The sequence below is a fragment of the Schistocerca piceifrons genome, chromosome 3 (assembly GCF_021461385.2).
Source record: "Schistocerca piceifrons isolate TAMUIC-IGC-003096 chromosome 3, iqSchPice1.1, whole genome shotgun sequence".
NCBI lineage: Eukaryota > Metazoa > Arthropoda > Insecta > Orthoptera > Acrididae > Schistocerca > Schistocerca piceifrons.
Genome location: NC_060140.1, coordinates 740,293,122 through 740,320,288, shown reverse-complemented (window position 1 = coordinate 740,320,288; position 27,167 = coordinate 740,293,122). Strand labels below are relative to the sequence as shown.

Below are 27,167 nucleotides of genomic sequence, written 5' to 3'. Positions count from 1 at the left end.
TTACAAATAAGGAATTTATTTCAGTTTACACCAAGTCACAAAGCCACACACTGATCACAGTCAAACTGCAACCATGCTATTGTGCTAAAGGTGATTTCTTTTTAAAAATTAACAGTGCCATTTATCTGATCCTGCAACCAGTGGCTAAGACTTACTAGAACATAATATGCAACAACTACATAATCCCACATGCGATTGATAACAGATCATTTAGAATAAATATGAAATTCAAGCAAATTAATTGGACACACACAAGTATTACAACCAAGTATCATGGGGGCTACAATTTGTATTATAATAAATATGCATACCTACAGGCCTGTGGATGTGTCCACAATCTCATTTAATAAGGATGTATAGTAAGCTTTCATGAATAAATTGGCAATTGTTCAAGGCACACTAAGTTACAAATACATGATTACAATAGATGCTAAAAATTAAAAAATGTTTAAAAAGGAACGTACAAAATGAGAACAATTCACGAGGAAACAGCAAAAACTGAGTGACATTGTTAAATACAATATTAACTATGGTTTGCCTGTTAACAAATCCTGAGAGAAATGCATTTAAAATTAGTTAACAGGTTATTTGTATTTAAACAGTATACTAGTATAAAATTGAAATCCACTTTTACAATCAGCTCTCACAGTATATACTAATCTGTCAGTGATTTAACATCACCATTTCCTTCCAATGACAGATGAAACACCGTTCCACCTACACATCTGCATGCAAACCTTTTACAGTATCCTATGCATTGTCAAGAGCCACAAATAAACAATCTGAATAAAAATTACAACTTCAAATTACTGTAATATTTATTAATCTTTACTAACTTTCTTTTCATTTAAATGCATGCATCTGATTATCAAGCATATTGCAACTGTTACACAATACTTTCATTTAAGCCCAGCCGGATGAGTTCACGAACTTTACATGCATCAATTGGCTAATACTGGAGCTATAATTTTTACAACCCATTGTCAATTGTCTCCCTCATCTTCTTCTTCAGACTCTGCTTCTGCAAGCCACATCAGCCAAGTATTTACCTGCAAAACAATATTCACATGAGAACAAGATACTTCCTGCATACAAGTTGCTGCTTGTTGGGAAGGCAGTAATTAAGCATTTCTTCTATGCATAGAAATTCAGAAAATCTTTCACATACATGTACTTAAAATACTGTGGATAACCTTTAATGCCACACTGTCTCTACTTGGTATGTATAATTTTTTTGCTATACATTATTTCACTCATATTCTGGATTTGGAAATTGTCATTAAACATAAAAATACATGAACACTTTATGCACACACAAATAAAAATCTAGTGCAGAAAAAAAATTCAGTGGGACATACCTGGAACAAAGCTTGACCCTTCCCTGGATACGCATCAGTGATATCTTCTTTCCATTTCAAGAAAGCTTCTTCCTCAACCACTTCCAGATTGTACAGATTCACAAACCAACGCAGAAGCATACCTGTAAGACAAATTAGAATGACCTTCCTATAAACATCAGATGTAATGTTTACCAGTTTGGCATGCAATCACATCACAACAATCATTACCAACACTGAAAATCTGTGAGATGTTGTGATACTATTAAGTATCAATTACTAGCATCTGTTGGCTGAACTTGGGTCTATTCAACAGGGATTACGTAGAAACACTTTTTTGTTCATAAAACGACAAAACTGAAGCAGATGAAATTTATAGTGAATAGTGACAACTACTGTAAAGAAACAGTAACTAAACCAATGGAGCTACAGTTAGTGCATTATTGCATATGCAAAAAAGTTAACCTGCTCGGCCTCATCCTAACTCATCACAATCCCCCTTAAACGAAAGGAAGGAACTACAGTTCCACAGCTCATTATCCATATTACCATTATACACTAACTGAAACAATAATTTGGGAAAATGATATAGGCAGAAATTCTAACATACAACACCTTCACCCAGCTGGCTGTGCTGAAGAACTGCATGCAACTCTTCAACCCTTTATGCAAGATGGTTTCATAGTGTACCTCCAACATTTTGAGAGCAACTTAGCAGCTCCATAAAATCACCATGTTGCTGCACTGTGCTACCCTCTGTCCGGAAACTCTACTCACTGCTGGTTTGGACATCAAATTGTCATGTGAAGGCAACAAAAGCACTTAGCTGCACAAAGTGGTCCCACATTAGCCATAGTTCAAGATCATGAGATCATATATTTGATATCAGCTATATTATCTTTCAAGTTGGTGTAGATCTGACATTTTCAGTAGATCTGACATTTTCAAAGTTCATTATAAAGTAGATTAATATTTTAGAGTGATCCATTTCTTGCATGCATGGGATGTAACAGAAAATTGTGAGTGATATCACCACACAACCACAATGACAGTTTAGTGACAACTGCTGTTTTAGGTTTGGAGTGTGATCATTTTTTCAAGAAGAAAAATCAAAGCAAGTTAATTGAACAGCAAAAGCAAGTGAATCACAAGCCAAAACGTTAATGGAAACACTTTATGGAATATCAAGTGATACTGAGTATTGTACATCAAATAGTGTGTTTCGACAATGAAATACAAAATTCTTCATTTCTAAATTAATATACTTTCAAAGATGAAGCTATACAGCTGTGTAACAGAGTGAACAAAAGGAACTGGAAACAAAAAAGCTGATGATGCAGTTATAGGAGAGCATTTTCCATCAACAAAAGCTCAAAGTTTCGTCATGATACACGACATACACTGAAAGAGACCGCTTAATAGACATTTTCTGTACACTGTTCCCGCCAGAGATTTTACAGGTGATAGCATATGAAGCAAATCTATAAGCAACTAAAAAGATGGATGGCTCAACAAATGTTGTGCATATAGATTAAGATTAAATATGGAGATTTCTTGCAATAAATCTACTAATGGGCATAAAGAGATCCCAAGGATTAGGGGAACATCAGGTAGTTTTAACACAGGGCACAGTTTAACATGTGGATTTATGTTTTAAGTTATGTTGGCAACCTTTTGTTTGACTTCTTTACAATCATTTTTTGTCACCACTTAGAGCAAGCAAGTAGAATTAAGCTGTGGTGTGTAGCAGAAAAAAAAGTCATTTTGAGGTATGATAAGTAAATTTTTACCATTATATAACATCCTATTGTTCATAATTTTCTTCTTGTTTGTAACAAACAAAGGCTGTAATTCAGAGTAATATTGAGTCATTATTCTGTATTATTCTGCATTTTGAAGAATTTGTGATGTTTTGCAGTTTTTTCGAAGCTTACAAAACTATATATAGTTGCCCTGAAGGCACAGTGTAACAATTTAATGTGAGGCACAGTGCAACACTGTTACTGTATACCCCCATTACATTACATACTAATAAAAGATAGTTATTTGCCTCTAAAATGATATGTAAAGACACATAAGAACACAATATAAACTGTCTTACACAGGGACATTCAGTTACAGACTGTCAGTGATTCCTCAAAGAGCAGAAGAAACCGATATTGTTCTCTTTACTGAGGATGATAGGAGGGCTTCTGCCAAATTGGTGCTTTGAGCAAGAGTTTTAACAAAGGCAGCATTTTACAAAAAATAGCAAATCAGTTTAAATTACATAATTTATGTTTTAATACCTTCCAGGTATGCTAAGAGTAAGGAAAGATGAAAAACATATTTGCATGTGCCCAAAACATGTTTGTCAGGAAATCATTCCTGATTAACAAGAACATTCTTTGGTATGCTACTTGATGAAACATATTCAAACATGCTACAGCCTAACACTGTAGAAGTTCCAGTTCATCAAGAGTTGCTGCATTCAATGTAAAAAATGTTGGAATATTCTTTAGCAATCAGAAGAGTATTTTGAATTTTAATTCAGCTTTTAGTGACAGAGTAAAGATATTCAATCTGGATGAAATTGGTACCTCAACAGAACAGACTCCAAGAAAAGTTTTGTTGTGAAAGGAATTAAGCAGTTGAACAAGGTTACCAGTGGGGAAAATCTTATACCTGTAACCACAGCATGCATAAGAGGTGCTTCTGGTACTTTTCTTCCTCCAGCAATAGCATTCCCTAGTCATTTTCAAGGATCACATGCATACAGATGGCACATTAGAATTTGCAGCTTCAACAGTCTGCAGAATACGAAATTGTTCCCACATGTAATGGAGCATTTTGTGAAGCATAGACAATCAACGAAAAGTCTTTCCTATTCATTGTAATTCTGTGTAATTGACACTGCTGAGAAGTCTCGTGAAATTAAAGTTTAATTACAGATCCTGTGACAGATCAAGCTAACAGTACAATCCCTGCTCTAGGAGCCACTGAGGGTCAAAGTGAGCCACAAACAGACCCTTCTACCACCACCATGGGCCCTATTCTGTATCTTTCCGCCATTTTGCCAATCGGTTCGGTACGCGAGTGGACCAAACGGTCTTTTTTCGAAACAAGAGCTCCAACATTATTTAGCAAGCATTTCAAAAGTGATGCCGAACAGTCCTAGGGAACTGAAATGCTGTTGTCAGTTCTCCCCATCCCATGCCAACCAATGAAAAGCAATCTGCGCAGATCCGCGCAGGTGCACTGCAGTGCCACAAACTAAGCAGCTAGCAGCAGACACGAGCATGCCATTTTTCACCCAAAAAGTGTGGTTAGAGTATGTAATACTTTTCGAATTTCGCTGACCATGGGCTTCCATGAACGCATGATAATGACAATATTGGCTGTGTTCTGGAAACTGCAGTAAATGTCACATTATGTCATTTTATTCCCATTCACATCGACGTCTTGTTTTGGATTTTAGGTTCCGGAATATGAATTAGGAATAGAGTGTAGTACCACACTGTATAAATACATCTATTTGTCATTTTTATTCTGTTTTCTGTCGTTCCTAAGTTGCTTCAACCTTCACGGAGGTACGTTACATCTATGAAACTAATTGAACGCAGTTTGTTTATTGCCATACGTGTTTCATTTCCTTTATTCGTGATGATGCTTCACAAATAAAAGAAGCTAAACGCATATGGGAATAAACTGCCTTCGATTAGTTGCATAGACGTAACATCTCCATAAATCCACAAAATCGTTTAAGACAGTGTCAAAGAATAAGAAGATGCATAGAATGTGGTTATAGCTCGCTCCTAGAGATCCAAATGATGAAGCTGCCTACTTCCCTATATGATACCTCAACAATTTCGTTCTTAAAAGCAAAATTTTTAAAAATGTCTTTTCATAAGTATGTGGTGAGTTCATTGTAGTTTATAACATGCATCTGATGAATCAAAACGTTTCATATATGGTTGTATATTCCGAAAATATTGTTGTGGTAGCCTTCCATCTCTATCTACTGTTAACGATTTGATCACAGATAAATACCTGTGACACGCTGGAGTATAAAGATGATTGCTGCTACTTTCATTCACAGTAATTTATGTTGCGCTCTTAGATTCTTGTCTGACCAAATTCTTTGAAATCGCTACGTATTTCGAAAAAAAAATGTTGAATTATTTGTGACAAGAAGAAGTATAAATGTCGCTGTCAGTTGTTTCATGCACAGTAATTTCATCCTTCATTTATTGAATATATGGAGGTCACGAAATCGGAGATACTCGTTACTGAGAAAGCAAACTCTTAAATGTAAATCACAATGAATATTTCAGAAAAATGCTTATCTTTGACGATTAACACAGTCTCTGAGCGTGTTGCAAACACGACGACGAAAAAAATATTTTTGTATTTGGCTGTATACGAACCAACGTCCTTTGCAACGGCAGTTCGTTGCCTTACTGACTTTGCTACTTCAGCTCGCGTGCTAGCAGAGCTTTATTTTATGTAATTGCAGTTGAGAGACACGCTGGCTGACTGTTGCCAATTGATGCGGGCGTAAGCCGTAAATGCATGAAATTTTGGAATGTCTCCTCTATCAGGCCTCACAAAATTCCTTTGCATTGGTACTTAAAAGTTTTAAATGCATTTCGACATTTAATACAAAAACCATTTGCGGACAAGAGTAGGCGAAGTCACTAGTACTTTCAGCTAACACTCGTTTCTAACAAAGGAAAATAGTCTATTATGAACTCACTTTCCAACTGAATACGTCCTGCGGTGATTCTTTAGTAACACTATCACTAAATACAAAGTTAAAACCACTCAATATTAAACCACAGCTAACTGAACAACAGAGCCATACTGAAATCCAAAACCTCTCAGTACAATTGTCGAAAAATCGGCAAGATGACTATTCTGCAACAGGTCTCAGAAGCTTACTGAACAGGAAATTCAGTTAAAGAACTAAAACTGATGTCACTACGGAGACTAACCTATTGCACCGATCAGTATGAACGATACAGGATAGCGCCCCAGGCGAAAATCCACCATGCACGAGTTTAGCTGGCCCCAATATTTACAGAGATTTCCCTAAAGCTGAAGAAAGAATGAGCAGCAGAAAAAATAGAAACATTATAACAAATATCCATGTTGAAGAAATGTTCGGCAGTATATTTGAAAATCTTAGTGACCTGGAATAGTTGAAGATAAAATGTGTAAACCTTTATGTTACCCAGACAGTGAACACATTAAAAGTAAAAAACTGACAAAGAAAAAACTGGCCAGCTGTTTGCTTGAGAAAAACCAAGACACCATGGATGCCCTAATTAGATGTCAAATTAAAAAGTCTGATCTTTGATGCTTTTGAAAAAAATTGAAATTATTTTCAAAGATTCTAAATATTAATTCTGACACACACACACACACACACACACACACACACACTTTCAAAACCACAATGAGTTGTGAGCTTTAAAGGAAAACACAGACATACTGAATAGAAAAGCATATTCACCATATTTTTTTATTTAAGAAAAATTCTGTTGCATTGTGTTCCACCTTCTCCTTCTGGTCTTCTGATCCAGCAAGACAAAATGCATTTCTTCAACAATCTCACAAAAAACAGTTTTCTTGGTTGCTGGATATCCAACATCTAAATGACAATGACAAGCAGCTACAGAAAGAAGAGGATGGCTATGTTTAATATAATACCCTCTCTTTTATGTTTTCTCTCCTTCATTCATCATCTTATAAACCAACAAAGAACGTGAGTGAGGATGAATTGATAAGACAGCGACATTACGTTTGAAGCAATACTTACCCCACAAGCCAATAAAAAGGAGTTATATAATATGGGTGCATGCAAATGAAAATTGCTACATCTCTCAATTTGAAATGTTAGAAATGCTATTAAAAATTTTTAGATAATTATTTCACTTCATTACCTCTCATGAAGTAACAAGAGTGTAGGTGTGTGGAACTGTTCAACACAGCAAGTTGGGACACCTTTAGATTCCACTGCCAAAAAAGTTATGGACAGGGAAGATTTCCTGTTCAGGATTTCTGAGAAAGGACTTTCTGCTATATCATGGAAGGATTAAAAAAATCTTGTTTCCCTCAAATTACCACAAAGTGGATGACGTCAACAGTCATGTAAAAAATAAGGATGGCACAGAGCTGTAATTTCATGCTCACAACTTTTAGGATCGCAATACCCTTACGAGATGGGTGTTGAAATCGCTGTGTGAAACTGACAGAAGTACAAAGTGGTAGCACTGTATATGAAGTAAACTGTAGCTGTGAATTGTGTTCTCATACCTGATTTTTGAAAGGAAACTACTGCGAAAGCAAAGGGAGCTCCACTCCAAGTTTAAACGCAGCCAAAACCTCTCAGACAAACAGAAGCTAAACGATGTCAAAGTTAGCGTAAGGAGGGCTATGCGTGAAGCGTTCATTGAATTCGAAAGTAAAATTCTATGTACCGACTTGACAGAAAATCCTAGGAAGTTCTGGTCTTACGTTAAATCAGTAAGTGGCTCGAAACAGCATATCCAGGCACTACGGGATGATGATGGCATTGAAACAGAGGATGACACGCGTAAAGCTGAAATACTAAACACCTTTTTCCAAAGCTGTTTCACAGAGGAAGACCGCACTGCAGTTCCTTCTCTAAATCCTCGCACAAACAAAAAAATGGCTGACATCGAAATAAGTGTCCAAGGAATAGAAAAGCAACTGGAATCACTCAATAGAGGAAAGTCCACTGGACCTGACGGGATACCAATTCGATTCTACACAGAGTACGCGAAAGAACTTGCCCCCCTTCTAACAGCCGTGTACCGCAAGTCTCTAGAGGAACGGAGGGTTCCAAATGATTGGAAAAGAGCACAGATAGTCCCAGTCTTCAAGAAGGGTCGTCGAGCAGATGCGCAAAACTATAGACCTATATCTCTTACGTCGATCTCTTGTAGAATTTTAGAACATGTTTTTTGCTCGCGTATCATGTCATTTCTGGAAACCCAGAATCTACTATGTAGGAATCAACATGGATTCCGGAAACAGCGATCGTGTGAGACCCAACTCGCCTTATTTGTTCATGAGACCCAGAAAATATTAGATACAGGCTCCCAGGTAGATGCTATTTTTCTTGACTTCCGGAAGGCGTTCGATACAGTTCCGCACTGTCGCCTGATAAACAAAGTAAGAGCCTACGGAATATCAGACCAGCTGTGTGGCTGGATTGAAGAGTTTTTAGCAAACAGAACACAGCATGTTGTTATCAATGGAGAGACGTCTACAGACGTTAAAGTAACCTCTGGCGTGCCACAGGGGAGTGTTATGGGACCATTGCTTTTCACAATATATATAAATGACCTAGTAGATAGTGTCGGAAGTTCCATGCGGCTTTTCGCGGATGATGCTGTAGTATACAGAGAAGTTGCTGCATTAGAAAATTGTAGCGAAATACAGGAAGATCTGCAGCGGATAGGCACTTGGTGCAGGGAGTGGCAACTGACCCTTAACATAGACAAATGTAATGTATTGCGAATACATAGAAAGAAGGATCCTTTATTGTATGATTATATGATAGCGGAACAAACACTGGTAGCAGTTACTTCTGTAAAATATCTGGGAGTATGCGTACGGAACGATTTGAAGTGGAATGATCATATAAAACTAATTGTTGGTAAGGCGGGTACCAGGTTGAGATTCATTGGGAGAGTGCTTAGAAAATGTAGTCCATCAACAAAGGAGGTGGCTTACAAAACACTCGTTCGACCTATACTTGAGTATTGCTCATCAGTGTGGGATCCGTACCAGGTCGGGTTGACGGAGGAGATAGAGAAGATCCAAAGAAGAGCGGCGCGTTTCGTCACTGGGTTATTTGGTAACCGTGATAGCGTTACGGAGATGTTTAATAAACTCAAGTGGCAGACTCTGCAAGAGAGGCGCTCTGCATCGCGGTGTAGCTTGCTCGCCAGGTTTCGAGAGGGTGCGTTTCTGGATGAGGTATCGAATATATTGCTTCGCCCTACTTATACTTCCCGAGGAGATCACGAATGTAAAATTAGAGAGATTAGAGCGCGCACGGAGGCTTTCAGACAGTCGTTCTTCCCGCGAACCATACGCGACTGGAACAGGAAAGGGAGGTAATGACAGTGGCACGTAAAGTGCCCTCCGCCACACACCGTTGGGTGGCTTGCGGAGTATCAATGTAGATGTAGATGTAGAAGGACAGCAGATTCATGTTGGTCAAAGAGTTTTACCTTTCAGTCATTGCATTGATGGGATCTACAGCTGTACACCACTGGTGGCAAGAGACTTTAATGGAAAAAATACTCTTCACTAAACAGATTTAGTGCAATATCTCTTAACTTCATTTTAGTCAGTGATTTCACTATACAACCATGTCTGATAATTGTGTTAACACTGATGTACTGTTCTCACTCAAAGTGTTGTATGTAATATTTGTAATGTAAAATATATACAGTTTCTTCTCCTCAAGAAAAGATTTTGGTGTTTGGGATTGGTTGGTTTAAGGGGGATGTTTAGAGCCACAAAGCATTAAAAACTGCATGAAATTATGTGAACAGCACTCACAACAAGATATTCACAAATTGCTTTGTTTCTGATGTGTGTCCTACTTCCTGTACACAATGGCACAGAAATACCTCCAATGCAATAAATGTTACTGTCAGATGTTTCTTCAAGACTTCTGCCAATGTCGACGTGGGTTAAAATCCCATTACAGATTGCATTGTATCTTCAATTTATTCATACATGTGCACGCACAATAATCTCCACTCTGCTACCAGAAATAATACTCTTTCGCATTTCCTGGCCAAGTTTCATACCATCTGTCTCTCAAACACCGAACTAGTGACACATGACACCTCCCCCCCCCCCCAAAACTAATCTTGATACTGTGCACAAGGCTTTTTAATGAGGGTACACATCAAAAGCAATCAAATTAAACTAACCTTTTGGAAATTGTTGTGAATAGCAGAATACTTGTAAGGAGTAAACTGCTGTTACTTGAAGGTCTACATGCTCATGCAGGAATGCTTGCAATACAGCTTTGTACTTCTCCAACAAAGTCTTCTCCTTCTCAATTAAAGTTTTATCTGGAGGGGTGTTGGGATCACATCCTTCTGAGAGTGTTGACTCCTACAAATTAATAATAATCTTATTACTTTAACAGAAACACTGCACGTATAAACAATGTAACTCAACTAAATGAAACGACAACTCATACCTGTGTGATATATTTCAGTAAAACAGTCATGAGAGCATTGATAAATCCAGGATCTGTGTGGTGTGAAGGATCAAGATTTTCTTTGATCCACTTGTAAAACTGTCCTGGATTTGGATCTGTCTGAAGCTGTTTCCACAGTTCAGACTGAATACGTAGTAAGGGAAATAAGAAACTAAGTCCACGACCTTCCAGAATATCTGCTAAACGTTCTTTTGTGCGATCCACTTCAGGAAGCATGTTGAGGAGATTCACCTGAAATCCAGGGAAACATTCATGAGGAGGAAACACACAAGCACAGTGAGCTTAAGAATGTCTGATATTGGGAGAGAAATGATGTCTTTAATATGTTATTTAACATTTCTTCAGAAAAATTCATGGTTTTCACCTTTTATTTGGCAACGATATTTTTATTTATAGTTACAATTGGGATGCTGACTTTTAGGCAGATACAAGTGTTTTCCTTATAAAGTGACTATATTTAATGAGTGAAAGAATATACAGTAAATGGCTACCCAATCATTACAAAACAGAGTAACTACTGAATTGGATAAAACTCAGTTACCTTGCTTTCATTAAATAGCTGAGTTAATTTTGATTTATCTTGAGTCTTGAGAAGTTGTTGCAGTATAAGCAAGAACAAAGGGTAATGTGCACCATTTTCAGTTACTTCAGAAATCTCTGCTAATGTCAGCAGTCCTTCAGACACAGCACTTGCAGCAAATCCTAAAAATTTAAGAATTTTATGACTACAGTGAAACCATAAACTATTACCACCAAACTGATAAAATTTCTCTTACCTGCCACATATGAATATATACGCGGTATCTCTTGCTCTTTTTCAGCCATTATTACAACCAGATCACGGAATGCATCCATAAAGTTATTCGAGGTGATGAGAGACTCTTTCTTCATGGCCATAATTAAATTTGATGCCAGTTCCCTATCTGAATCTAGAACAGAAATGAAATGAGTATTAAGGACTTACCTATATTGCAATTATCTTTTTGTATGCTGTAAGTGGGTAAAAGAGCACTTACAGGTGACCTGGCTCATTTGTTGCATGCTGCAGTTGGTAACTGTTTGTACAATGAGCAATGTCAAATGAACAGGACAAATCACAAATCTGGCATTGCTCATTCGTAATATTCTTTCCTTTATAAACAAGTTAGATAGCATAAGCAGAGTTTAGGTCCCACCATAACCACCACCTTCGAATCACAACGCATTTGGAAAAAAGAGCCACATGTGACAACCAAGATGAGATATGGTTCTCACTGGGTACCTCATCACCCAACTGGTTACAACAGACATATTGCCAACAGTAGTGCCCTACAGAAGAGCCTGGTACTGAATGTACACTCTAGCCCTGTTAGTGTTTGCCATTACATTTATTCATAGTTACAGAACTAAAACAGGTGGACATTAAACGAAACCCTAGTAACAAATACATTTGTACACAAATATAAAAATTTTCTTCTCTGCAATAGCACATTGGACAGCATAAGCTCAAGGTAACAGAGAAACTCATTTTTAGTGTCATTTGTTCATCATCAGTTTCATTCTTACTTGCTTGTTTAATATTTCATGGAGTTCGAACTACAATCTGCCACACTACTAAAATCTCTAATGCATTTGCACTAAACACTATCTACAAAAAAAGTTTTAAATTTGTTCACGATTACAGTCTATGTATACTCTGGAACTACGTATGTCCAGTTTCCTCATACAAACACAGATGCCTGAAGAAATGTGACAATGATTTTGGGACATTCAAATAAAGCATGTATGAATAGATGCAGTACACTTAACACAGCAGCATAAACAACTAAAATGAAGCATGTCTTGTGTTTTAGCACAAATAAGGTATAAAATTAGAACAATACTATTAAATTACTGGAAATATATACTAAGACACAATAATGCATTGGTCCACCTCTGGTGCTGATCCAAGCAGTTATTCAGTTTCACACAGATTAATAAGAGTTATTGGATATCCTCTTGAGGGACATTGTGCCAAATTCTGTCCAACTGACTTAAAGAGTCCTAAGCTGGTTGTAGGGCCCCATAATGGTCCAAACATTTCTCTTTGGGGAGAGATGTGGCAATCTTGCTAGTCAACATTGGGTTTGACAGGCACAAACACAACAGAGAAATTCTTGATATGTGCATTATCTTTCTGACATGCAAGCACAATATGACTTGCCATACAAGGTAACAGAGGATGTAGAATATCATTGACATACCACTACACACAGAAGAATACCGTACACATATTGGTGTGCTTCAGACAACAACCAAAGGGGAACCGCTATGAAATGAAATGGCTCCCCAATCACTCCTGCATTGTCAGGCCATACAGCAGGAGACAGACAGCTTGGTACCCAACTGCTGTCCATGGCATCTACAAGCACATCTTCAACCTGGAATGTCCTTTAATGGAATAGAATTGTCTTCAGTGAGTAGTCATGTTTCAAATGAAGCTCCAATGATCAGTGAGGACATATCTGGAGACACCACAGACAGCGGTGGGATAGCAACTTGACTTTTGCCCACCACACTGACTGACATCAAGGAGTCATAGTATGTGTGCCACTTTTCTTGCCATCCACAGCATCCTTACAGCATGCTAGTATGTCGACCATATTCTTCAGACCATTTTGTTGACCTGTATGGCAAGCCCTCTTGGGCCTACACTTCAACATAATGCCCGTCTGCACACACCAAGAGTTTCTACTATATGAGAAACCCTATGTTGGCCAGCAAGGTTGCCCGATCACTCCCCAATTCATGACATTTTAAGCAGTACTGGCAGGACCCTACACCAAGATCATGATTTTGACACTAACACACCAATTGGACAGAATTTGGCACAACATCCAAAAAGTCTATCAAACAATGCCAAGCAAAATAACTGCTTGCATAAGGGCCAGGAGTGGATGAATGCATTACTGACATGCTGAATTTGTGAGGCTCTGTCTTGAATAAATCAAAAATTTCTGAAATTGTAATGATTTGTTCTGTCTTTGCACATATATCTGATTTCTGGCCTATCTGACCAATTCCTTTAAGTGTACGTTTTTTGTCTTAAGAGTGTATTATTATATACAAAGCTGTCAGTATCAGAACTGTTCCACAGGCACCTACAAAACACACTAGTACAAACAAATTTAAGAATACTAACTGGGTGATTCCTTAATTTGACACAAAAGACCATCTCAGGCTTCTTTCATATTAGGTACACCAAGAAACCCAGATAAGAGATGGGAAACTACCAGTTTTCAGAGGTATATGACAATTGTGAAGTTTTAGGTCTGCTAAGTCTGAAAACAAATTTACCTGCTTATCTCAAAATAAATGACTATATTTCTGGTTCTAATGCAGATACAGCAATGGAATTTTTATAGTTGCAAAGCTAATGATTGGAGTTTTACACCAATATGCAACATGGCAGGTTTCTAAGTCTTTTCACATTCAAGATCACTGACCTTCAATATCTCAAAAGACCCTACTCCCATTTTTTAGAAATTACTGCAGTGCTCCAATATGCTACTATATACAGTGAAACCTCTTTATAATGTTCCTCTATATAATGTTTTCCTCTATGTTGCATCTGTTTTTTTTTTTTTTTGTCCCGACTAAAAACCCATACAAACAATGTTAAATTTTCCTCTTTACTGCGTTTCCTCTATTACAATTTCCTTCATGTAATGCTCATATTTTTGGACCCGTGGTTAATTATTTACCTCTTTATAACATTTAAGCGACTGGATGTAGATGCATCATTTTCCGTTCTGTGGATCCACAGTTTGCACCGGCTCGGAAAGCCTGCACTCAGCGTGTTTCATATGTCAGCGGCAGAACCTGGTCGCGTTACATGTGACGCACATTCTGCTTGCGATCTTTTTGGCACCATTTACTTTCACCCATCCACCTACCGGGTCCCATGTTTTAATTACAAAAAAACTAATCATTTGCAAATGAATATCATACTACAGTATTGTGAAAGTTTAAATGTCATCTATGGCACCATTTGTCAAAGCTGATTAGTGGTATCCTAATCTTCAGTAATGCCCTGTAATTATTATTTGGAAGCCTTCCTCTTTATGTGTTTTCCTCTATACAGTGTTCAGAATTTGTGGTCCCTTGAAAAACGTTATATAGAGGTTTCACTGTATATGGTGAAAATCAAGACGACCCCCCAAAGGAATTAGACTCAAAAATTTATTTTCATGGCATCAGTAGAACCAAGTAGTGCACAAATATGAAACACACATTATTAAAAAGTATTCAAGTAATGTAGTAAAAACACAGTTTATATTACTGCAGTGGTATTAGGAACAATGAAAAAGCAATAAAAAGTGGTTAAATCTCCTTTCACAAGTCTTCAATTAGATCGTTAATGTTCACCAGATCAGATATGATTCAAGGAAAGTGTGTCCTTCCAGAGGGTGTCACTGGATGCAGTCTTGTTGAGAATGTCATATCTTCTGGTAATACAAGTGACTGGTTTGGCAGGAAACTCAAGGGGGGGGGGGGGGGTGATCCATATGGAGGCAAGAACCTGGTGTGTACTTCATTAAGTCTGTGAGATATGCATCCACCAATTATATAGGCAGGCAAAAAATTCATGTATTTTACTTAACAGCATTTCACTCCCCATAGCAAAGAAAATGACTCACTCTTCTCTGCTCACTAAAGAAGCAGTATTTCTTTTCACTAGTTATGTTAACACGTACTACACAATGAAGCTTATGGGTACTTACAATTCTCATTATATTCTTGAAATGGTTAAAGTCTTTATAGTGATGGGAAACCAATGTGTAGTCAAAGGCTCATTAAGGAAGATGTACGTTGCACAACAGCTGCTTTGGTGTCAAAAAATATGGTTTTTAGGAACTAGCATGAGGCTGGCAAGTGTTGCTACTCTCTTTACAGTCTCTCAAACCAACCACAAGGTCCTTTACCATGTGCTGTCGCAAAAACATGCTATTCTGCTTTTACATCATCTTCCTTAGGGTAGGACAGATTCATGAAATTCTTTCTATTTTTGTATTGGGCAGCACAGCCACCAGAAAAGTAATAAATGTCCCTTGTAGTTGGAAAGTGACAAACTGATGAAACTGTGCTGGAAAGAACCCACACGCATACATAGAGAATATCATGCTTATGGCAATCAGATATTTCCACATATTATATGGTGTGTTTTATCAGCATTTGCATATCTGAAGTAATCTACTAGAAGACAAATTGTAACCTGTGAAATATTCCAGTGAAATCTGTGTACTTCGTTCTGAACAGTGATGGAGTAATACTCTGCAAAATTACAGATTACAAGATATTCATTTACTTTTTATTCTACTTTAGTGATTTTAAAGACTTGACTGCCGCAACATGATACAGGAGTGTGGTAGGAACTGTGTAAACTCCATGCAAACACGTCAATGGAATTGACTGTTGATTTAGTTATAGTTTCTATAACTACCCAGCTTATAGTTAACCAACCATTACACATAATTTCGTCAATGAAATTCATTATAGTTTATTTTTTGTCCATTGATCAATATCAACCTGACAGTCATGTCAAACTTTGACAATAGGGGGACACTTAAAACGTGCTGGAAGTGCACAATTGCATGTAACAAATGCTGTACAGTGCTTTTATGATCTAGAATTCAAAGAATACAGTGTCAGGACCTGTACAATTTCCTTTTCATTTAACTACTTTTCTGGAAATACCCATTGACAAGTTCTGTGATACTACCTTTCTACATTGGCTGCAAATTTTTCTACCTAGCAATACATTAGGACACTTGTTTACAATCCACTCCCGAAAATTCCTTAAACTGTTATGTATCCTTGAATGCCTTTCTTTAAATGAACTGCAACCCTACATTTTTGATGTGGAATTCATTTTTTACAAACTAGTACTTAATACTACTTAACAGCACTTGTACACAACAATGACTAAACAAAACACCATGGAATAAAATGATCTGGCTGTTAACAGCAAGAAATGTTCACCAATTTGTCAGAATAATAGTGACTGCTGCTGTTTGCTGTTCTGGAGAAAAAAGCCACATAGCCACTTACAGCAACAGCAATAGCCACTTACTGCAACAGCAACAACAACAACAACAACCTTTGGTGTGCTATCTTGATTATTTACCATATTTATAGTAGCATATTGGATTAATGCAACTATTAAAAAATGAAGATGGAGTGTTCCAAGACAAGATCAAAGGTTGTCAATGACCTTGAATGTGAAAATTCTTACAAACTCCTTATGTTTCATATCAATGTAAAGCTTTACTTATTAGCTCTTCAATCAGAGAAGTTTCAATGCTGTATCTGGATTAGAAGCTGAATTATAGCAATTTACATTTAGACAGATGCACATAATTATCACACAATATCCAAACTTTCCATAATTGTAACTTTCTTCACATCAGTCACATACTTTTGCAAAATGATAGTTTTCTGCCTCTTATTTGGGTCACTGAATGCACAAAATTTGGAAGAAATCAGAGGTGTGTGGGTCGAGATATGTATTTACTTCTTACCATTTTTATCTAAAGTGTGTGTCATAATTTTGAGGATGACATATCGTGAAAAACGTTCTGGTACTTTCTGTTCCTTATATGTACTTATGGCATCTTCCAATTTTGTGGAAGATTGGTAATCATTCATAATTGACTCAATCTTCTTTAAAACTTCTTCTTTGTTTGGGCCCTGAAAATTCGTCATCTAGTTAGACTTTGACAATGCAATTTGAGTAACAATTTCTTTAAGTTTTGATCCACAACTTACCTTGTCTTTTTTATTGCTTTTTTTGCCTTCTTGTGGAGATGGTTTGATGAGGATATTATTTTCCTTCAGTAAGGGAGGAGTTGGTTTCAATACAGGAGAAGAATCTGGCCTTAAACTTGTCTGGCGTGCTATCAATTTAGAAGAGCAGAATTGATTAAGCTTTGACCTTTACACTGCAATTATAAACACATTAGAACAAAATGTTAATAGTTAAATCACACACCAGCATTAAGCCCAAGGGCTGGTTTTGCCATTGCCTGCTTGTAGACAATAGAACTTGAGGGAGGCCTTAAAGAAACATCATCCAAATTCTCTGGTCCCTGCGGAATTATTGTAGGTCGCTTGAATCTTGGTGGTACATCCTTTACCCCTAATACAGATAAAATTTTAAAAAAATGAGGTGGTATACTTAAAGAATTTCAACAGTATGAAATATTAGTTCATAAAATACAAACCATTACTAAAATTTTGCTGATGAGAATTGTTCATATTTCTGCTTTGTTTCCCATGGTTCTGTCCAAAATCCTGTCTGTTATTCCCACCACCTGAATAGAAACTTTGCTGCTGACGTTGCGGACGACCAAGACCACTGGTAAATCCATTTCCTGATGAGTACCTAGAAAACGAAGTGACATCCTGACAATTTACAAAACTTCTCTGAACAGATAGTAATTATCTTGCGCAAGATTAGCACTACTTACGGGAACTTGTCATGTGACATGCCAATACCACCAAGAGGAGGAGGACCTCTTAACGGAAATGAAGACATTGCAGGGCGTGAGAACATATCACTTGAGCTTCTGCTTCCTGGTACGCCAATGTGAGAACCAAATCCAGGGCGACCACCTCTGATATCATCATCTCGTATCTGGAAAAGAAGACAAATGTATTTATAAAACCTGTAACAAGAGCACAGACTTAACCAGCAGACAAGAAATGTTTTTACCTGATGTATAGGCATTGGGCCCTCAACACTCGCCGCCTTGCGAGGAATCCAGTTGTTTTGTCTGAGTTCTATCACATCTTGAAGCATGAAGCGGATTCTCATTGGCAGATCCTTGTTATCTGCATGAAGTGCCATTCGTTCAAAGTATTGATTCATCAGCATCTGCAAAATAATGATACACATTCATATTTGGGGAAACAGCCACTGCTTCCTGTTCTGGATGGAAGTTCAGAATTTGCCTTACCTGGGCCCTTTCAGTGTCCAAGATGCGCCCACAAGTCTTCATTATCTGACAGAGGCACTCCAAATCCTCCGCCAGGTCTTTCGATGAGCCACCACGACTCTTTTCGTGTAATAAGGATTGAATACACTGATGCAAGATACTTTCTGCAAGGATTTCCAATTTTCCCAGTTCTCCAATGAACTATTTAACAGGAAACAGAAAGGGAAAAATCAAACATTTAAGCTTAAACTTTCTCATTTAAGATTTGACCCATGTCAAATCAACCTACCTTAATGTTACCAAGCATTTTGCGTTTTGCGAACTGCCGCCTTTCCTCCTCTTCTGCCCCCAACGGTCCATTGTGCCCTTCAAATTCTTCAGTTGCTCTTGATCGGTTTTCAAATTCAGCGCGACACTTGCTGAGCAGCAGCCGACGGAATGTACAAGGCCCAGGTGGTGGTTCAAGATTTGGTGCTTCCTCTGATAATTTCTTGCACAACAGTGCATACATAGAACTGTACTTCGGCTCATCTAGTGCCTTTTCGAATATCTGCATGAAAAATTATGAAGAAACTTCAGTATCAAACAGCATTATATGGATAACACACTTCTATGCAAATTTTAGTGTCATTCAAATAAACATCCTTCAAGCAATACTACACAAATGCAATCGACACTTTTCAATACTGGAAAGTGAGTGTCAAGTGATACTGATAAGCATAGCTCAAAAATATTGACAAAAGCAATCAAATTGTCTACAGAAGTACCTGTTACTAATACTATCAATTCAATTTCACAATTCAGAAATTAAGAGCACAGTACTCAAAATAACATAACATACCAGTAATATAACTCCTGTAAGAATCTTTGGGGATTTGAGGTCTGTACGGAGCAGGTCATCACTCAGCTTCTGGAATTTTTCTGGGGTAAGTTTATTGAGGATCCCCCGCACCTGAAAAATTAAACTATCAGCATCTGCAACAGCATGGGTTTCCTCTATTACCTGAACTGTGAACAATTCGAATTTTAAACAATTTATCTTCAATCTTCGCGTCTGGATAAATAATCTACAGCGGTGAATTTAAGCAAATACCTAGTATATACCAGGCAGACAAGAACATGAAAGCAAGTTCCAACAAAAATGTTAAATGACAGTACTTTTGCAAGTGGCCTTTTGTCAGTCAAGGGTAAAATACTGACAGGATTGGAATAAAATGTCTTTAATGGATGTGTGGGGCAGTTCTTGCACTTTGGTCTTTTCACACAGATATGGGTTGTAATTATGAAAAAATTTATATGACAAAATGACCAACTTGAGAGCAAACATACACACTTTACACGTTTTTATTACTATCTTTTTGGAAAGTTTTTGAATGAGATTACCAGTTTCGATTATGCAATAGCCATCTTCAGGGCCTAAATACTCTTGTTGTGTATATATGAGTGAGCGACAAATTTTTGGAAGGGTTGGAAAAATTATGGAGTAGTTCCTCACTTCAATTTAACAGACCTGCCCGAGTATGTGGTGTAGCTGTTCTAGGGTTAATTAAACAGCAGAAGGGACAGTTAGGGGTGTCCCTTGCTCGTGTTTAGTGGAAATTTACCAACAACTGCTACTGCATAGGTGAGATGCCTTCTCCCTCCAACGTACCCTTTGTTCTCACAATCCTCGTGGCTTCAATTTATTTTAGTCCCTCTACTGAACCTACATTTCCCCATGTTCCTACTGGGCCATTCTGTGCCAAGTGGTCTAATATTGAGAAATGTTCCCACACGACCATCATGGATTTTGATGAAATTTTGTATGAACATTCACACATGTTCTCAATGAACACTGGTAAAGTTTGTTTCAGAAATTCAATACTTCCGGAGATACAGTCACTTGTTTAAGACCATAGCACAGCTTTCTATAGTGCGTCATTGAATTTTCAGCAACTTTGAGATGAGATATCTCTAAGTATTTGCATGAAAGAAACAAAACTTGGCCATCTTATACAACTTTTAGAGCTCTATAAAGTAAAATATTAAGGAAAGGATTTCTGAGCAATTTTCATATAGATAATTTGAAGCGAAGTTGGGCGAAAAAATAGCTGTTAAAAAAAATGCGAACTTTAGTTTTTTATATCTCCAAAAGTAATTGTGGGATGTACATGAAACTTTGCACACCATAACTCACCAACACAAGGTCTTCGAATATAAAATTTCATTCTCCTATTGCTTTCCATTATTTCACAAATCTAGGGTGAAGTTGACGATTTTTCAAAAAGTGCTAAAAATGGGTATTTTTAGTCAAATTTTTCAAAAAGTGTTCAGTTAGACTTTTAATCAGAAAGACATACATGCAGAAAAGATTGTTACTCTGCAATTTATGGGAAATGTACGTTATCTATAAGAATATAAATGGTCCAGAAATGGGATTCTCAAAGTTTTGTGAACTTAGACCCAAATGGTGTGTAACAGTAGGATCAGTTGGAATGCATGCAGTTAGCATCTGTGCAAGTCACCAAAATGTTAAGCTTATGCTTAGCGGAGCTGATATATGTGAAAATTATATGGAGATATTCCAGCTCCATCAGTAAATTCGTCTGGCCGGCAATACACCATTCCTCTTGATATTCATCGAAAAATTAATGTAGCATACCAAAAATTGAAATAGGTTAGAGGAAACAATCTAAGGAACCCAAGAGTGCCTTCTAATTTTACACAGGGCACTTAATTTTACTATCAGGCTTGGGAACCTGTGTAAAGAAACCCTTATCATGCTTGGGATCCGGTGGTAAAAAAAAATCACCCATGGCTGTTGTTGCTAAGCTATCGGGCGTGGCCCCTATGGCAATGGGAATGATGGTTTTCTCAGGTGAAATGAAACTAGCAGTGGTTAAGCCACCATGGACCATAGCAACGCATTTATACACTTCTTTTCCATCAGTAAGCTGGTGGTGTTCATTAAACAGGCAACAAATAATTAGATGATTATGCAAATAAATTTTACGATTTACATTCATTCTTAATAATAATTTTGTGTGTGTGTGAGAGAGAGAGAGAGAGAGAGAGAGAGAGAGAGAGAGAGAGAGAGAGAGAGAGAGAGGGGGGGGTGACAATTAAGAAATAACATTGCTTCTATTTTTCTTCTTTTGTTATTCGGACTTAAGCTAGGTCCTATTTATCAGAACTTCTTATTTCACTTATCCCAGACGTTAATAAACGTGTATAAGGCAAAATAAAAGATTTCATGTATAATTTGAGTGCCAGAAAAGTGTGTTCAAACTTCCAGTGTGCCTCTTTGATGATGCTACTTTTTAGGGCCTTATATGCTTGCATTGCAAAACCAAATTCACTTTTCAAGATAGTTTAGAATATGCTCTTTCTAATGACCATAGTTTAGAAGAATTTGGAGAAAACACTTTTGAAAAATTTGACTAAAAATACCCATTTTTAGCACTTTTTGAAAAATCGTCAACTTCACCCTAGATTTGTGAAATAATGGAAAGCAATAGGAGAATGAAATTTTATATTCGAAGACCTTGTGTTGGTGAGTTATGGTGTGCAAAGTTTCATGTACATCCCACAATTACTTTTGGAGATATAAAAAACTAAAGTTCGCATTTTTTTTAAACAGCTATTTTTTTGCCCAACTTCGCTTCAAATTATCTATATGAAAATTGCTCAGAAATCCTTTCCTTAATATTTTACTTTATAGAGCTCTAAAAGTTGTATAAGATGGCCAAGTTTTGTTTCTTTCACGCAAATACTTAGAGATATCTCATCTCAAAGTTGCTGAAAATTCAATGACGCACTATAGAAAGCTGTGCTATGGTCTTAAACAAGTGACTGTCTCCAGAAGTATTGAATTTCTGAAACAAACTTTACCAGTGTTCATTGAGAACGTGTGTGAATGTTCATACAAAATTTCATAAAAATCCATGAGGGTCATGTGGGAGCCTCTAGACCACTTGGCATGGAATGACCCTACTCACTTCAGTCTGGGCCTCTCACTTTAGTTCGTTACATTTTCTCTCAGTGGCTTCCTACTCCAACCAAGTCTTAACATTCTTTACTTACAGTTTCTTACTGTGGCTGAAATGATGCTAATTGCTCACTGTTAAAAACATACGTATAAAATCTACAACAGTTTTCATGGCTTAAATGTCAGTGTGTGCAAATCTCCTTTGCTTGAAAGCACAGATTGAATGCTCCAGAGTGACTTAACATGTTTCAACAATAATATTAATCAATCTAAAATAATGGAGAATATATGTGCTTGTGTGTTTCACCTAAGCATTTCAAGCACCTTCAGTGGTTTCCACTCTTACACCCAAGTATGCCCTTACTCTTCTACACTACACTACACTACCTTCCTTACCTAAAAATTTACTGAATTTCATTTCACTACACTGTCACTGCAATTTAACCTTCCTCACAACTTGGCGAACCAATGGAGAAGAATATAAGTCCAGTTAACATTGAGGCCATTAGAAGGAGCAGCTCTGATTATGGAAAGATAAATTGGCCTTCCCTTTCAATGAAATTGTTTGCAGTGATTAAGGGAAATTGCACAAAACCTAAATCTGCATGGCCAGACAGTGATTTGATTAGTCTTCCTCACAAATAAAGCCAATGGGCACACATAGGAAATTAGTTGACACAAAAACCAGAGTACACCGAAAACAACTATAAGAAATACTTTGTTAAAAATTCAATCTCAAAAAACAAGTAACTTATTCTAATATAAAAACAAAATAAAAAATCTTGAAACTAGCAACATATGTTTAATTCATTAGTAACAAAGGACATCAAGCAGGACGGACACACACACACACACACACACACACACACACACACACACACACACAAAAAAAAAAAAAATCAGACTTATGCACAGACATACATAAAACTTTCAGAGGTTGCCAGAAAAACTAAAATTACACAAAACCATAGAACACCACAGAATAAATTAGAAGTGAAAGCGTCTAATACACAATAGGCAACATTATTTATAAACAAACTTAAAAGCTACACCCTAGTAACACTGACTTGATTCTGTCAAAGAAAAAAAATTAAGACATTTGTTTGTATATCATTAAATATTAATAGGAAAAATAGTTAAGTGGCCACCTACAAAAGACAACGTGAAATTCACAAGTATAACCATTACCAATTACTTCAACACCTAATTTACATTCTAACATCTGAAAAATATAAAAGCACAACTACATGTTAATGTGTACACTTCATTTAAGGAACCACAGCTACTGATAAAAAGCAGTCACTGAAAGGCTGTACCTTTCGAAAAACCAAATCTTCATTGCCTTCTGAGGTGAATGCATCTCGTCTTACAGCTGAAGGAGGGATCCAGCGCCGATTTACGGAGTGGGTGCGAGAATCGTCCCTGAAACAAGGACAAATGTTATGAGTAGTCTACAGATTGTACAGTACTGGTATCATCACTTATTATACGGAAGAAGGGTCTCTACTTAATCCGAAAGAACACTTACCTTCCTCCTGAGACACGAGAAGCACCCCCCGGTCCTCTAGGGCCGTCCGTTGTTGCTTGTTTGTTAGCCCCCCGGACAATAAATAATTAAGAGCCTTGGGTGAAATGGGGTTGGGGTGCTGAAACAAATAATTGTATATTTACCCTACGTATAACTATAGGTCAAATATAATAAAACATTTACATAAACCCTAACACTCCGGTGCTTTCGCAAAAGCCAGCAAATCAGAAGATGAGTCATTAAAATGGCGTAAATTACTGTACGGGGACAAGGGACCCTTGCGAGTAATGACGGATCAGACGTCCGCCATCTTCACCTTTTTACGCACGCTTTCCTACTACATAAACCATGAACTCACCAGGTAAATGAAACACTTATACTGTCCTTTGTACGTGCAACTTCGATTTAAAAATAAAATGTCCTCACACTCCCTTCTCGAAAACTGACGTTAGCACCACACGATTCAAGATGGCCTTAAAACTGAGAACTGTGCAAAATCACTTGACAAAAAGTTGAAATTTATTAAGAGGTCCGTTCCAGTAAGTCACCCAATAAACTTAAGACTTTATAAACGCTCGTTTAACACTGCAGTAACCTCCTACACACTTGTCTTTAACAACTGTCAGCAATGTTCTAGCTGTTTCTTCCTAGCAAGGCACTTCAACGGAAGCCTGGGAAAAGTCCGTGCGTTCACCCTTGTAGTCCCCACCACCACACTACACGTGCTTGGGACGCATCATTTGTCAATTAAAGAGCACTACGCTACGTAGTGCAACAAAACTGAAAATTCAGAGCTTCATATTCTTAAGTAAAAGCGCAATATTCAACGTTTATTTTAATTTGGATCTTATACATGCAATGCGATTCTCACTATGAAAGAATAATATTCTACGGGTTACACCAACTACCTTCAAGTGATTTGACATTTGCATAGCTAAAAACGCCCACCTTGCAAGACGTTCCGTTGCATACACAAAGAAGGGGTAACCCGTACGATATTTTCAACGGAAAGGAAATAAATTTAGTTTTCTTCAATAAAGCACCCAGTGCCATAACTCGATACGCTTGAAATAGAAATAACATCACTCGTAATACCTGAAGCCCGAGGAATACTGTTATCCAGAATGTGTAGTCTCTAAATGAAGGGTTCAAGACTTAATACACAGAAACCATTTGCAAATATGACGACACGGATGTAGGTCGCATTCGCCTTCAAAGGAAGGTCAGCTGTTCTCTGACGTTTCCAATCCAAGGACTGTGTAACCTAAAGTTTCAACACGTCAAAACTACATATGACAATTTCCGAGAACTGCAATGTGTTTGCTTATCTTATCAGACAAAAAAATGTTGCTAGACATTGGGATACATGATAAACTAGCATAATTTAGTTCCTAAATTTTGTTAAAATGATCAAACTTCATATTGTCACTTACTAGCAAGCTTTCAAACTATTTTTATCCTTTGTGCTAGCAACTGCTTCCATTTATATGGAAACAGCGAACGACACAATGAAAAGCGAATATTTTACGCGAATTTCAAAATGGCAAACATTTACTCTTCAAACTGATTTCAACATTACACATTTAATTCGAAGTGTAAATCTACCTGAACCCTCCAAGCACGACAAGACATGTGTTACAAACAATTCTATGGGATAAAATCAGCTACTAACAGCAATTTCATCCACGTTATTTTACTTCGGGTGTACACTGCAGAAATCGTACTCATCGAACGACTCACATTATTCACCAATTTATTTATTGCGGGGGAAATTCCTTACCAATCATAAACTATCACACAGACAAATGTCTGGTACACTTACTGAAAGATAAAGAATGAAACCAACGTCTTTAAGTTAAATACAATTTGAAGTTTTACTACTACTATACTCACGGGCCAACGGTTTTTGTGTGGACTGCACGCAGCAATCAATTGAGAATTTTCTCTCTGCACTTACTTCCGGTCGAGTCAAATGCACAGCAAAGTGTTTTGGTGTCTTGTGATAATCAGTCACTATCATTTAATTTTACGAACAATTGAAAATGTAAATGTGAAAATCTCTTACGCTTTGGTAGCTATTTACCATGCCAGACTAGACGTCCAATTGACACACGTGGCTCTTCTGCATGGTGAGAAGAGAACGCTAATGGCCACTGGAACCGGACAAGGATGTCGAGTCGCATATTGCGACGAGATGAGAAAGAATCATATCAGAGCCTCAATTGACAGGGCATCGTAGATATGTGGGCTACCGAGTTGGTAGTTCACTCATAACTTTCATGTCCGTGCAAGCAGCATTGACTCCGAGACATTTTAAATTTGCGCGCTGATATTTCTCTAATCGTGTTAGGAAGCACCTAATGACTTGCCGATACTTATGCAATTGTGTTGGGGGCGGCGTCTCTCTCTCTCTCTCTCTCTCTCTCTCTCTCTCTCTCTCAGCTGAGTGAATGTAGTGCTTCTCTCAGTAATGTTACATGTGATCTCTGCAACTATGAAAATTTTGATGAACACTATCATATAATAATAGCAGAGAGGGTGCTCGAAATGCTTAAAAAAAAAAAAGACCTGTTACAAAGGCATCACCAGGTGATGTCAAAATGATTTCACACACCAATGTGAACACTGTGACACTTTGATTGCTTTGTCACCCCTCCCCCTGCTGCCACTACCAGGGCTCAATTGTCATGTACAAAATGTGAAAGATGATCAAATATAATTGTGACAAACATACCATTCTCTGCATATGAAACTGATTGATGCATTATTACTAAATGCGCAACATCACAGTTCCATGGCTTCCATTTAACTTCAACAGGGAAAAGACTGCTTGTTACCAGGGCAGCACCTGCCCAATCCTAGTAATAACACACATAGAACACTTGCCTTTATGACGTTAATGGGAAGAAAAACAAATAGTAAAAGAGCAGCAGTCCATGATTTGATGATTTTGAGTCGATGATTATGTAACTGCACAAACCTACATTAAAAGGATATCTGTACATCAGTGAACATCCTACACAATTCTGAAAAACAATGTTATTTTTATAGGGGCATCATGACAAATGCACTACTACAAGTAAAGTGTCACCAGCCATGACTCTTACCCCTCTGAAGCTAAACT

At 37.4% G+C, this 27,167-nt stretch overlaps 1 protein-coding gene across 1 annotated transcript; it reads right to left on the bottom strand.

The window, feature by feature from the left end:
- On the bottom strand, window positions 1–24,080 carry LOC124787761 (eukaryotic translation initiation factor 4 gamma 2). The gene is made up of 17 exons (XM_047254636.1): window positions 24,044–24,080; window positions 23,832–23,937; window positions 19,390–19,500; window positions 18,838–19,098; window positions 18,570–18,749; window positions 18,326–18,487; window positions 18,081–18,247; window positions 17,835–17,995; window positions 17,603–17,749; window positions 17,380–17,507; window positions 17,133–17,301; window positions 11,370–11,522; window positions 11,135–11,295; window positions 10,573–10,824; window positions 10,298–10,484; window positions 1,359–1,480; window positions 1–1,049 (listed from the first exon to the last, which is right to left on the bottom strand). The coding sequence occupies exons 4-17, from the start codon at window positions 19,057–19,059 to the stop codon at window positions 984–986; spliced, it is 2,277 nt and encodes a 758-aa protein (XP_047110592.1). The 5' UTR covers window positions 19,060–19,098; window positions 19,390–19,500; window positions 23,832–23,937; window positions 24,044–24,080; the 3' UTR covers window positions 1–983.
- Between the last annotated feature and the right edge of the window lie 3,087 nt (window positions 24,081–27,167).